We start from the raw sequence: 15,140 nt of genomic DNA on the forward strand, positions 1-15,140 counted from the left end.
ATTGCGAATTTATATGACAATTCTGAGAAAAAAAAAGTCAGACTTGTGAGATGTAAACTCAAAATTGCGAGAAAAAAAAGTCAGAATTTCGAGAAAAAAGTCAGAATTGTGACTTTATATCCCGCAGTTCTGACTTTATATCTAGCAATTCTGACTTCATAACTCGCAATTGTGCGTTTATATATCACAATTCTGAGAAAAAAAGTCAGAATTGCGAGTTTATATGGCAATTCTGAGAAAAAAAAAAGTCAGACTTGTGAGATGTAAACTCGAAATTGTGAGAAAAAAAAGTCAGAATTTCGAGAAAGTCAGAATTGTGACTTTATATCCCGCAGTTCGGACTTTATATCTAGCAATTCTGACTTTATAACTCGCAATTGTGCGCTTATATCTCACAGTTCTGAGAAAAAAGTCAGAATTGCGAGAAAAAAGTCAGAATTGTGACTTTATATCCCGCAGTTCTGACATTGTATCTAGCAATTCTGACTTCATAACTCACAATTGAGCGTTTATATCTCACAGTTCTAAAAAAAAAAAGTCAGACTTATGAGATGTAAACTCAAAATTGCGAGAAAAAAAGTCAGAATTGTGAGTTTATATGACAATTCTGAGAAAAAAAAGTCAGACTTGTGAGATGTAAACTCAAAATTGCGAGAAAAAAAGTCAGAATTCGAAAAAAAAGTCAGCATTGTGAGTTTATATCTCGCAATTCTGACTTTATAACTTGCAATTGTTAGTTTATATCTCACAATTCTGAGGAAAAAAGTCAGAATTGCGAGAAAAAAGTCAGAATTGTGAGTTTATATCTTGTAGTTCTGACCTTATATCTAACAATTCTGACTTCATAACTCGCAATTGTGCGTTTATATCACAGTTCTGAGAAAAAAAGTCAGAATTGTGAGTTTATATGACAATTCTGAGAAAAAAAAAGTCAGACTTGTGAGATGTAAACTCGAAATTGCGAGAAAAAAAAGTCAGAATTGCGAGAATAAAGTCAGAATTGTGACTTTATATCCCGCAGTTCTGACTTTATAACTCGCAATTGTGCGCTTATATCACAGTTCTGAGAAAAAAAAAAGTCAGAATCGTGAGATAAAAAGTCACAATTATCTTTTATTATTTATAATAAATTATTAATAAATTATTAATGTGTGTTTAAGACGGAAACTTCAACTCTCATAAAGTCATACAACTATATAGTGTAAGATACGTTTTTTTAATATCTAAAAAAAAGCTAATGTTGGCTGTTCCACTTTAAATGTTTGGTATTTTTGGAAATTTGGAGGTGTGACACGTCATCTAGCACTGACAAACAAAAGGGCAGCTCAGTTTTCATATTTGTGTCTGGAGTCACTGCTAACATTTTAGCTAGATTCCTGCTACTCAGGAAGTAAAACTCAAAACATCCCAAATATTTAGTTTTTACCTTCCATAACATGCCAGCTGCTATAAACACCTCAAATGACCCGTGAGAAATCAGATTTTATTTTATCTTGTTTTGTCCTAACCACTTGTATAACACAGGCCAAAACTCATGAATTACATTAGGTACCGCCTGCTTATGTGAATCAGCTGACACAAATTCCACAATTTTGTAAGAGAACTCTCTCTTTTCACAGTTTGTTCGTATGATAAAGTTGGCCAGTGTTTAAAAAGAGGCATGTACTTTTCCCTCCTCCCACCCATCAGGAAACACTCACGTTCAAATACAAGCTCCACTAGGCAACTCACACTACTGCTTTCAGCACAGCTGCTATACAACTGAAGTCCAGGGCTTAAAAGCAAATACTTTTACGCGTTAACTACATCATGGATGGTCCGCAGTCTCAATGGTAAGTCATTTCGTTTTTGACTAAACAGAGCCAAGAGATTTAACTTTTGGAAGCCAAGTACAAAATGTCTTTTACATTAGTATGTCAAGCTTTAGAGACCTCATGCTAAATTTACACTGTAACTGTGGAGTCTTGAGGAAAAAAAAACGAATGATAGCACCAAGCCCTTTTTCTGGTTAAGTCAGTTTATTTTTTTGCAAACATGCGGTCATATGATAGTCTGTGATAATAAAATATCACCTTCGGCTTAGGGTGTTTTTTAAAGGAGTCACTTTGTTATATATATTAAAATGCAGATAAAATCCAAACACAATTGAGAAATACTTGCTGATAATGTCCAAAGAGAGACAGATTTGTGACCACAGAGATACATGGGCAAACTGTTAATGCTAACCAAGCAGTTAAACAGGTCTTTTTTAACATTAAATGTCGTTTTTACAGACAGGTTTACATTGAAATTGAATTGAATTGAAAATTAGTAAATAAATTCACAGGAGAAAATGACAAGGTAGTCGAAGTTAAAAGTGAAGAAACCAGTTTCACACGTTCAGCCATGCAGAGAAAGCAGAAATGCATTTAAATCTTTTATTAATGTACTTTAATGTTTTTAATTGCTTAGTGAAGTTCTGTGATGTATTTGTTCTGATCAAGATGACTAAAAACTGGATGGACGGTGAAACTAATAATGTGGTGTTAGCAGCAGATCCGGCATGTTAGACGATCCCTCCTGCTCTTGGCACTCGGCTGTTTAGGGTGTGGGATATTGTGATATGCATTGTTGTTTTGTTGCACCTTTTGAGTAGATTTGCTGTTGTAATGATCTTTTCATGGTCGTGAATGTTTTGTACAGCACTCAGCAGATCAGCGCGTTTGGCGGTTTCAAAGCCTTCTTTTATTCAGCGTAGCGCTGAGTCGACGGTTGCTTTCATTCACAAGATCGATTCGCAGAGTCCCCCCATATGGTCAAGCGTTTGAATGAGCTCTCGCAACAAATGCTGTAAACAGGCAGCATTTGCTAAAGAAGAATGTTGTTTTGAAAGCAGAAAGCTAGCATGATTTTAAAGTTTTATTTATTTCTTTTTTAAAGAAATGAATAATTTTTTTGCCAAGGATGCATTATATTGATCAGAAGTAACAGACTTTTAGATTGTTACAAAAGATTTCTAATTCAAATCAATGCAAAGAATCAAAAAGAATCCCGAAACAAAAATATGAAGGATTAGAATATGAGGAATGATTTCTGAAACTGAAGAGTAATGGCTGCTGAAAATTCAGGTTTGCATCACTGGAAAAAATGATAAGATTTAAAATATATACAAATTGAAAACTTTTAAAGTTGTAAATAAACTTTTTAGTTTTAACTTTTAAGTTCTAACCTAAATTTCTTACTGTTAGTGTATGTAAATATATTGTTTTTACACTTTAAATATAATAAAATAAATATATATTAGATGTATTATTATTATTAGTTTAAAGTATTATGAATCATTATAAATCATTATAGATCACTATGGCTGCTGAAAATTCAGGTTTGCATCACTGGAAAAAATGATAAGATTTAAAATATATACAAATTGAAAACTTTTAAAGTTGTAAATAAACTTTTTAGTTTTAACTTTTAAGTTCTAACCTAAATTTCTTACTGTTAGTGTATGTAAATATATTGTTTTTACACTTTAAATATAATAAAATAAATATATATTAGATGTATTATTATTATTAGTTTAAAGTATTATGAATCATTATAAATCATTATAGATCACTATGGCTGCTGAAAATTCAGGTTTGCATCACTGGAATAAATGATAAGATTTAAAATATATACAAATTGAAAACTTTTAAAGTTGTAAATAAACTTTTTAGTTTTAACTTTTAAGTTTTAACCTACATTTTGTAATGTTAGTGTATGTAAATATATTGGAATTACACTTTAAATATAATAAAATAAATATATATTAGACGTATTATTATTATTATCAGTTTAAAGCATTAAGAATCATTATAAATCATTATAGATCACTATGGCTGCTGAAAATTCAGCTTTGCATCACTGGAATAAATTATACGATTTAAAATATATATAAACTGAAAACTTTTTAAGGTGTAAATAAACTATTTAGTTTTAACTTTTAAGTTTTAACCTACATTTTGTAATGTTAGTGTATGTAAATATATTGGATTTACACTTTAAATATAATAAAATAAATATATATTAGACGTATTATTATTATCAGTTTAAAGTATTAAGAATCATTATAAATCATTATAGATCACTATGGCTGCTGACAATTCAGCTTTGCATCACTGGAATAAATTATACGATTTAAAATATATACAAATTGAAAACTTTTTAAGTTGTAAATAAACTATTTAGTTTTAACTTTTAAGTTTTAACCTACATTTTGTAATGTTAGTGTATGTAAATATATTGGAATTACACTTTAAATATAATAAAATAAATATATATTAGACGTATTATTATTATTATCAGTTTAAAGCATTAAGAATCATTATAAATCATTATAGATCACTATGGCTGCTGAAAATTCAGCTTTGCATCACTGGAATAAATTATACGATTTAAAATATATATAAACTGAAAACTTTTTAGGTGTAAAAAACTATTTAGTTTTAACTTTTAAGTTTTCACTACACTTTTAATGTTAGTGTATGTAAATATATTGGTAAATAAACTATTTAGTTTTAACTTTTAAGTTTTAACCTCACATTTTGTAATGTTAGTGTATGTAAATATATTGGAAGTTTTACACTTTAAATATAATAAAATAATAAAATATATATTAGACGTATTATTATTATTATCAGTTTAAAGCATTAAGAATCATTATAAATCATTATAGATCACTATGGCTGCTGAAAATTCAGCTTTGCATCACTGGAATAAATTATACGATTTAAAATATATATAAACTGAAAACTTTTTAAGGTGTAAATAAACTATTTAGTTTTAACTTTTAAGTTTTCACCTACACTTTGTAATGTTAGTGTATGTAAATATATTGGATTTACACTTTAAATATAGTAAAATAAATATATATTATTATCATCAGTTTTAAATTATTAAGAATCATTATAAATCATTATAGATCACTATGGCTGCTGACAATTCAGCTTTGCATCACTGGAATAAATTATACGATTTAAAATATATATAAACTGAAAACTTTTTAAGGTGTAAATAAACTATTTAGTTTTAACTTTTAAGTTTTAACCTACATTTTGTAATGTTAGTGTATGTAAATATATTGGAATTACACTTTAAATATAATAAAATAAATATATATTAGACGTATTATTATTATTATCAGTTTAAAGCATTAAGAATCATTATAAATCATTATAGATCACTATGGCTGCTGAAAATTCAGCTTTGCATCACTGGAATAAATTATACGATTTAAAATATATATAAACTGAAAACTTTTTAAGGTGTAAATAAACTATTTAGTTTTAACTTTTAAGTTTTCACCTACACTTTGTAATGTTAGTGTATGTAAATATATTGGATTTACACTTTAAATATAGTAAAATAAATATATATTATTATCATCAGTTTTAAATTATTAAGAATCATTATAAATCATTATAGATCACTATGGCTGCTGACAATTCAGCTTTGCATCACTGGAATAAATTATACGATTTAAAATATATATAAACTGAAAACTTTTTAAGGTGTAAATAAACTATTTAGTTTTAACTTTTAAGTTTTAACCTACATTTTGTAATGTTAGTGTATGTAAATATATTGGAATTACACTTTAAATATAATAAAATAAATATATATTAGACGTATTATTATTATTATCAGTTTAAAGCATTAAGAATCATTATAAATCATTATAGATCACTATGGCTGCTGAAAATTCAGCTTTGCATCACTGGAATAAATTATACGATTTAAAATATATATAAACTGAAAACTTTTTAAGGTGTAAATAAACTATTTAGTTTTAACTTTTAAGTTTTCACCTACACTTTGTAATGTTAGTGTATGTAAATATATTGGATTTACACTTTAAATATAGTAAAATAAATATATATTATTATCATCAGTTTTAAATTATTAAGAATCATTATAAATCATTATAGATCACTATGGCTGCTGACAATTCAGCTTTGCATCACTGGAATAAATGACAAGATTTAAAATATATACAAACTGAAAACTTTTTAAGTTGTAAATAAATTTTTTAGTTTTAACTTTTAAGTTCTAACCTAAATTTTTTGTTTGTGTATGTAAATATATTGTATTTACACTTTAAATATAATAAAACAAATATATATTAGATGTATTATTATTATTATCAGTTTTAAAGCATTAAGAATCATTATAAATCATTATAGATCACTGTTCTGGATTTTCCATTTTTTTTAAAAAAAAGGTTTAATGTTTGTAATGATTATAATTCTTATACATAGTCATGCAGCTACCTTTAAAATATAGTTACCATGGTAACATTCTAAGACAGTCAAATTCAGTTAGCTGCCTTTTTTAAGTAGAACTTCACTCAACAAGTTTGCAGCAGCAATTCAACTTGTGATCATCTGTAGAAAGCATTGACAGTAAGTTTTATGGTTAATTTATATTAAATTTGCTGAATTTATTGTTTATAAAGCTGCAAAAGAACTATATATCATAAATGGCACTAAAAGGAGGTGTTGTATTCTTAGAGAAAACTATAGCTTCACTATACTTCTTCTTTCTGTAGTTTCACTCTGTTTCAACATACCTAACATGGTGTGGAATAAAGTGGCATTCTCCCACAAGTCTACATGTTGGAAAGAGTTTATCTATCTGTCAACTTCGGGAAGAGAGACACCAAAGTGAGGGCAGAATAATCACTATGGCTGCTGAAAATTCAGCTTTGCATCACTGGAATAAATGATAAGACTTAAAATATATACAAATTGAACACGTTTTAAATTGTAAATAAACTTTTTAGTTTTAACTTTTAAGTTCTAACCTAAATTTTTTAATGTTAGTGTATGTAAATATATTGTATTTACACTTTAAATATAATAAAATACATATTATAAATATAAATATAAAAATAAATAGAAAAGTCGTGGCTTTCTTTTTACCGCAGTGCCACAGCCACAGCTGTGCTCACAGAGAAGCAAAAGAGGCTTGAGATCGCATCACTTAAGCTTATCATCGATGTGGCAACGCGAAGGAACGGCTCCATAGACATGCTGGAACGCTATTTCGAGCAACAAGCAGCTGTAACGGCAACTCTTTCGAGCACAGAGGTGCGCAAAAATGCCCGTCAACTTGATACTCAGGCTTACCAGCAACAGTTCCAGCAACGTCTGTTCCCAGTGAACGTGTTTTTTCTACGGCAGGAGATATTGTTGATATTGCTCAAAGGTCCCAGCTTTTGCCTGCAAATGTAGATATGCTGGGTTTTTTTTTGCAAAACCTAAAGAAACACTAGTGTTTATGTTGAACAGAACCCCATTTAATTAATTAATTTTTTTTACTGCTTTAAGTTGTTCTGTCTGAGGCATCTTTAATTTTAAGTTCATGTTAAATTTAGCATGATTTTCTCAGTGACAGAAAGACCTATTCAGTTGTTAATTTGAATGCAGAAGGTTTTTATTAAACCTTGAAATGTGATCTTGTATGTACAACAATAATAAATCTGTTATTTGAATTTCAGTTTCTTTTTTTAAAAATTTGTTCAAAATATCGTGATACGTATCGTATCATGACCTGGGCATATCGTTACACCCCTAATATATATATATATATATATATATATATATATATCCCTATATATATATATATATATATATATATATACACACTACCGTTCAAAAGTTTGGGGTCAGTAAGACTTGTAATAGTCTTTAAAGTAGTCTCTTATGCTCATCAAGGCTGCATTTATTTGATTAAAAAAAAACAAAAAAAAACAACAGTAATATTGCAAAATGTTTTTACAATATAAAATAATGTTTTTTTTATTTTAACATACTTTAAAATAGAATTTATTCCTGTGATGAAATGCTGAATTTTTATCAGCTGTTACTCCAGTCTTAAGTGTCACATGATCCTTCAGAAATCATTCTAATATGCGGATTTATTATTAGAATGATCAATGTTGGATAAAATCAACAGTTGTGCTGCCAAATATTTTTTGGAACCTGTAATTTTTTTTTCAGGATTCTTTCATGAATAACAAGTTTAAAAAGTACAGTGTTTATTCAAAATATAAATATTTTATAACAATGTAAATTATTTATTATTAACTTTTAATAAACTTTTAATTATTAACTTAATACATCCTTGGTGAATAAAAGCATTAATTTCTTAAAAAAAAAAAAAAAAGAAACAATAAAAATGTACTGACCCCAAACCTTTGAACGGTAGTGTATATATATATATATATATTTGTATTTACAGTTTAAACATTACAAAATAAATATATATTAAATGTACTGTTATTATATTGAGTTTTAAATTAAGAATCCTTATAAATGACTACAGTAAATGTTTAAATGTAGCTTAAATCATGATTATATACACTTTGAGATAATCATTTTTCTTTCTTTACAGAAAACAAATGCAGTGTTAACGCCTCACCGTGGATTGTCTACCCTCCGAAAGCAAGAAAGGACTCAAATTTTGCAAAGCGTGAGGAAAAAAAGGACAGAAAACAGCTGAAAATGTTTTGGGTTAACGCTTCCGGTAGGCCAAGGCATCTGCACTGAGATGACTACAATGGAACTGGAAACCCAGTCCTGGAAAATAGTTGAAAGCAGAACATCTGGATTGCATTACTGGACTTGACGAGAGAGAGGAGACGAGAACGCACACAGCTTAGCAGAATGTTCATGAATTGCAGACGGGTGAAAAAATGTCAGTTTCTACGGCTCATCTCGATGTGCTGCGTCATGTCGCTTCTCATGGTTTGCTGGGACCACGTGGACCACCACGTCGTGAGCCACGTGAAGTCGTACTCGTACCGTTACCTAATCAACAGCTACGATTTCATCAACAAAAGCCTCAGCGTCAGCCCGGAGGAAGCTGCTAGGTTTGGAAGCTACCCGTACTTGCTAAACAACAAGGACATCTGTAAAGACCAAGACGTGTTGCTGCTTCTCTTCGTGAAGTCCTCGCCGGGAAACTTGAAGAGACGACAGGCCATACGCTCCACGTGGGGCAACGAGTCCTACATAAGCCACGAGCTGGGCGTTGTAGTAAAAGTAGTGTTTGCTATGGGAGCTCACCCTGATGTGCTCTCTGAGAGCGTAATACAGAAGAAATTGCACAGGGACCTGCACAAGGAGCACAAGAATCACGGCGACCTGGTTCAGCAGGACTTCCTTGACACTTTCCACAACCTCACTGTAAAACTTCTGCTTCAGTTCCGCTGGACGCACGAGAACTGTGCCCATGCTCACTTCCTCATGACTGCAGACGATGATGTCTTCATCCATTTGCCTAATTTGGTTCGCTACCTTCAGGACCTCAGAAGACAGAACGTGCAAAACCTGTGGGTGGGCCACGTGCACAGGGGGGCGCCTCCCGTTCGCCGCAGGGACAGTAAGTACTACATGCCCTTCGACATGTACCAGTGGTCGTCCTACCCCGATTACACCGCCGGGGCGGGGTACGTCGTCTCGGGCGACGTGGCAGCCAAAATCTACCAGGCCTCGCTGTCTCTGAACGCCTCTATGTATATCGATGACGTCTTCATGGGTATCTGTGCCATCGCAGCGGGAGTCTCGCCTCAGGAACACGTTTACTTCTCGGGTGAGGGGAAAACGCCATATCACCCCTGCATCTTTGAAAAAATGATCACCTCTCACGGACACGAGGACGATATCAGGTATCTGTGGAAGGCTGCGACCGATCCACAGGTAGAAGGTATTTCGTCTGGACTGGTTGGGAAGCTCTACTGTACAGCTGTGAAATTGACGCTGCTTTGTAAGCCGTACTTTACAAACACGTATTCGTGCACGGCGGCTTTTACATGACGCACTATGAAGTCCGAGCAGTATTTCATTTTTTTGGTTTACTTTTGCTTTAAATGTTAGACATTTTGTCAGCTATGAAATAAAGTTAAAAGCTAAGCATTTGTTTTGTACTTTTAATTATATTTTTAATTATTTATTTTTTCATGTACAGTGTAGGGCGAGAGAGCAGGAATGGGATGGAAAAATGTAGTGCAGCGATGCTATTTAACACAACATGAGTCTCACAAAACCTGTCAGGGTCATATTTCACTCCAAAAATGAATATAATAGGGTAAATATTAAATACAAATACGTAAAGTGATTTTGAAACTATTAAGATTTTACCCACAACTCACCATAATTAACCAAAAAAAAAAAAAAATTCTCATTTCTGTAATGCTAGATAAATAATAATACATTATTTAAACAGAATTTATATATCATGGTAGAAAAAAAAACTTTTTACTGTAAATGCAAAAATAAAACTGAAATATATCATGAATCGATATAATATCGAATAAAATAATTTAATAATAATATTTAATATTAGTAAAAAAAACTTTACAATAAAGCTTCAGTTGTTAACATTAGGTAATGTATTAACTAACATGAACGAACAATGAACAATGCATTTACATAATGTTAGTTCATAAAAAAACAGTTGTTCATTGTTAGTTCATGTTAGTTCGTAACTAATGTAACTAATGTTAACAAACAACTTGTGATTTTAATAATGCATTAGTAAATGCTGAAATTAACATTCACTGAAATTAATAAATGCTGTTCATTGTTAATTCATGTTAACTAATGTTAACTACCTTATTGTAAAGTTTAACCAATTTATTTATCATCATGAAAAAATTAAATAAATGAGATTAAGGCCATAACAATATGCATTTTCCTGATCTTTTTTGGGGGTGAAGTGGACTTGAACAGGTTTTTGTGAGACCTGCTCTGTTTATGTTTCAGCATGCTGTTACTTTCATTTCCTATACCTCACGCCATTGTAACAGTGTATGACTCTGTTTAGCTTCTAAGAAAGATCATGTTTCACTGTGGTATGCCTTTAGAGAGTGTTACTTTCATGTTGCAAATGTCATATGCTTCTGCTTAAAGCTTTCAAACATTTTAACAAACTCATGAGAAAAATGGTGCTACTTGTGAATAAGGATTTTAAAAAAGTACATTTTGCTACAATAAACCCAAGCCTACTGAGATATATTGCACTGTGATGTTATTATCATGACAACTAACCCTCAAATCTCATTAGCGTAATACAAAACAATCTTATTCTTGGTACACTGTAAAAAAAACAATTTGTTGATTCAACTTAAAATAATTTGTGCTGCCTTAAAATTTTAAGTTCAGTCAACTCGAAAAAGTTTAGTCAACTTGAAATGTTAAGTTGCACTAAGTGACAACTTAAATATTTGAGTTCATTCAATTTAAAATTTTACGGCAGCTGGGTAGCAAGCCCAGCTTTTAAGTTTAACAAACCAAATAGTTTGTTTGGTCAACTCAAATATCAACGTTTTCACTTAGTACAACTTAACATTTCAAATTGACTAAACTTACAGTGCCCTCCACAAATATTGACACCCTTGGTAAATATGAGCAAAGGCAGCTGTGGAAATAAATCTGCATTGTTTATCCTATTGTTTGATCTTTTGTTCAAAAAATTCTAACCTTCATTGAAGTTAAACAATGGAAACTGGGGGTAAAATCTCATTATGAAATAAATGTTTTTCTCTAGTTCACGCTGGTCACAATTATTGGCACCCCTAGAAATTCTTATGAGTAAAAAAAGCCCTGCAAAGCGGCTTTAGCTTCCACTTCCTGCACACACGATTGGATATGCGTCTAATAGCGCATTTTTATCTTAGTTTAACGTTGAAACTAACATTGTTTTATACTTGAGCTCTTTTAGGCCTATATCTATAGATTTTATTTTAGGCAAGCCATGAAGATTTCAGAAGGAAAAATTAATCAAACACACTATGATCAGTCTTCCGCTGGTTACTTTAAAAAACAAAAACTTATATTTAACGAACAAAAAATGCTCTAAAAGTTTTTCTAAATTAACTTAGTTAAAAAAAAAAAAACTAAACAAAATATAATCACTTTGCCATTACATACAAAACTGAACTATTTTAATAGCTGAAGTAGTAGTAGAAGCTGTTTTAGGAGAAGGGGGAAAAAGACATGCTAATGATGGGTTAATGTAGAATAAATATCTTTAACTTTTAAAAGTTGCATTGCATATTGTATGTTTAGGGATGACAGACTGAAAAGCAGACGTGATTTATGACTGGATGTAACTTTTGATAATTAGCGGTTAAAGTGAAAAATTCTGCTCTACTCAAACAACAGTGGTTGAGTAAGTTCATTTATTCAGCGATCACAGATGCAAACAATACAGTCGAGATCTCATGACAGAACACAGACTGGTTGAGTGATACTTTCATTTTGATCTTTAAGCTGTTTGTTGGTCTTCTCAAATCATCGTCGGTGCTTCCGCAATGAAGAACGAGCTCATGCGCATGGTTGCCAGATTGCTTAAAATAAGCAAAAGACCAGACAGGAAATGTATCCTTGTAACAGTGAAGCTTTGATTCGGGAATTTATAATTCTCTTGATATCTGGCAACCGCACTTACGTCTCTAGCAGGGAAATACGTAAGGGGATGTAATATTGGACGTCCGTGCATTCTTTTGGGAAAGTATGCTTAAATTTGAAATATTTGATATTCACAACATCGTCATCAAAATGATTGCGATATTATCACTAATATTCGCCAAGCCCTAATTCCCATTCATATTTACATTTTTTTAGCACACCAGGGTGGAGCTAGGAGCATGAAACTGTCCAACTTCCTGTTGCACAGGATTTTAAATATGAGGAACACAAAGGCCAAATTCCCTTAATTGTCCATTATGAGGAGTAAAACCAAAGAACATAGTTCTTATGTGCAGAACAAAATTGCTGAGCTTCACAAAATAGAAAGTGGCTGTAAGAAAAGAGCTAAAGCACTGAAAATCCAGCAGGAAGTTCCCATCAACTAAAGATTTCTGCCTAGAAGAGGATGTGTGTCTATATCGTCATAATGGATGGTGAGGAGGAGACTTTGAGCGGCCAAACACTCTCTAAGGATTACAGCTGGAGAATTGCCGAGATTAGTTGAGTCTTGTGGCCAGATAGCCTAAAAAAATTTTCAGATAGCCCCTACATCACCACATGTTGTTTAGGAGGGTTTCAAAATCCCTGCTCGCTCATACAAAAACAAACTCCAGCATATTTAGCTGTCAGACACGACTAGAACTTCCAACGGGACTCTCTTCTACGGTCAGTTGAAACTAAAAAAAAGAGCTTTTTGGCAGCAAACACTCAAGATGGGTTTTGTGCAAACAAGGATAAAATGTACCCCATGCCCACATTTAAATAAACTGCTGGATCTTATGTTCTATTTTTCTGCCAGAGATCCTGGACATCTGGGATAAATGATGCATGACACATGACATCATGGATACTATGAAATACTAAGAGATAAAAAAAAAGTCTAAACCTGACTGCCACTGTTAGAAATCTTATAGTGGGCCGTGTTTAGATATTCCATCAGGACAATGATCCAAAACAAACACAAAAATGTGTCACTGAGGACAAAATGAAGCTTCTGCCATGGCCGTCCTACTGCTCATATTTACCAAGGGTGCTGATATTTGTGGAGGGCACTGTATTTGAGTTGACTGAACTTAAAATTTGAAGTCTGCAGGGTAACAAATTCTGTTTGTTTTTTACAGTGTACTGTAATGTGAAATTAATGTATCACAGAATATAATAAGAATCACAGCTGACAATAATCAGAATATGTGAAAATGCCAAAAAAGTACATTGCCATAAGTGTTTTTATTTCCCACTATTATTTTGAATTAAAATTCCATCATTCCTGTACAAAAAGATTTTTTTTCCAGATTCTATTATCAACTAGTAGGGCTGAAAACCTACACTCAGATTATTTTTGCTGCTCATTCCGTTACGTAATTACAATAAGCTAAAGAAACAGATACTGAAAACATGTTGCAACTTCACTTTCAAAAATCAAAGTTTTCTTAATCCACTGACTCACTGTTGAAACTACATGAATCATTTCCCAGACACAGCTGATTTGTAGTTCATAAGGCAGGATCAGAAGTGGTGTTTTGATTTTTTTGGTTAAAGAGAAAGACCTGTTAGTGTTAAATATTCAGCTATGTTTGATATTTTAAAAAGAATTTCTGTTACGTTGACGTTTTGGCTATTTCTGTAATGCCAAAAAGTAGGACTTGTGGTTGGGCTGTGGGTGGAGACATGAATAAAAACTGTAACTTATTTGCATGTGCTACAGGAACTTCTTTGAATTCATGACTAAATATGACTGACCATGACTAAAAATCCATACAAGCGGCACAATGTTCTGTATTAATATGAAGGTTTTTCTATATTGATTTTTTGGAATGGGGTACCTCTTTAGGGTCATTTTTATTTTTAATGTGGAGGGAACTCTGTTGTCTTAAATAAGAAATCTTTTCATTAATATGCAGACGCAAAGGGAATGAGAATTTTATTGCCATAATTCAATTATATATAAGCTGTGTTGGGCATGTTACTTTAAAAAAGTAATTAATTATAGTTACTAGTTACTTCTCACAAATAGTAACTGAGTTACATCATTATAAAAATAACTTATTACCAGGGAAAGTAACTATTATGTTACTTTTTTTTTTTAAAAAAAAAGGTCAAATAGGTCAAATAACTTTAAAAATTTACGTCAGAAGAAGCATTACGTCAGCTTCGGTTGTGAAAAGCCTTTGGCTCTTGTGTGTCTCATGACGGATTGCGTCATGCTAAAGGGATAGTTCACACAAAAAATAAAATTACCCCATGATTTACTCACTCTCAAGCCATACTAAGTGTATATGACTTTCTTCTTTCAGACGAATACGATCGGAGTTATATTAAAAAATGTTCTGGCTCCTCCAAGCGTCTTAATGCCAGTGAATGGCTGTTGAGATTTTGAAACCCATGAAAGTGCATCCATCCATCATAAAAAGTACTCCACACAGCTCCGGGTGGTTATGAAAGCATTCTGAAGTGAATTGATGCGTTTGTGTCAGAAAAACATCCATATTTAAAACTTTATAAACCGTAATGTCTAGTTTCCACTAACTATCATATGTGTGTTTGCGATAGAGCGGCGTTTCAGCGTATGGCGTAGGAGTGAACCCGGATGAACCCAGAAGCGCAGAGGAATTAGACAAATTAAAAGTACAAAACGAGAATTTTTAAAGA

General features: G+C 31.8%; 2 protein-coding genes across 2 annotated transcripts in view; one reads left to right on the forward strand and one right to left on the reverse strand.

Moving 5' to 3' along the window:
- The window catches only part of mcf2l2 (MCF.2 cell line derived transforming sequence-like 2), a 113,333-nt gene that overhangs the window by 32,762 nt on the left and 65,431 nt on the right, over positions 1-15,140 (reverse strand).
- On the forward strand, positions 1,652-11,955 carry b3gnt5a (UDP-GlcNAc:betaGal beta-1,3-N-acetylglucosaminyltransferase 5a). Its single transcript, XM_051122439.1, has 2 exons — positions 1,652-1,832; positions 8,413-11,955. Exon 2 carries the CDS (start codon positions 8,685-8,687, stop codon positions 9,834-9,836), a length of 1,152 nt encoding a protein of 383 aa, XP_050978396.1. The 5' UTR covers positions 1,652-1,832; positions 8,413-8,684; the 3' UTR covers positions 9,837-11,955.

The sequence above is a fragment of the Labeo rohita genome, chromosome 11 (assembly GCF_022985175.1).
Source record: "Labeo rohita strain BAU-BD-2019 chromosome 11, IGBB_LRoh.1.0, whole genome shotgun sequence".
NCBI lineage: Eukaryota > Metazoa > Chordata > Actinopteri > Cypriniformes > Cyprinidae > Labeo > Labeo rohita.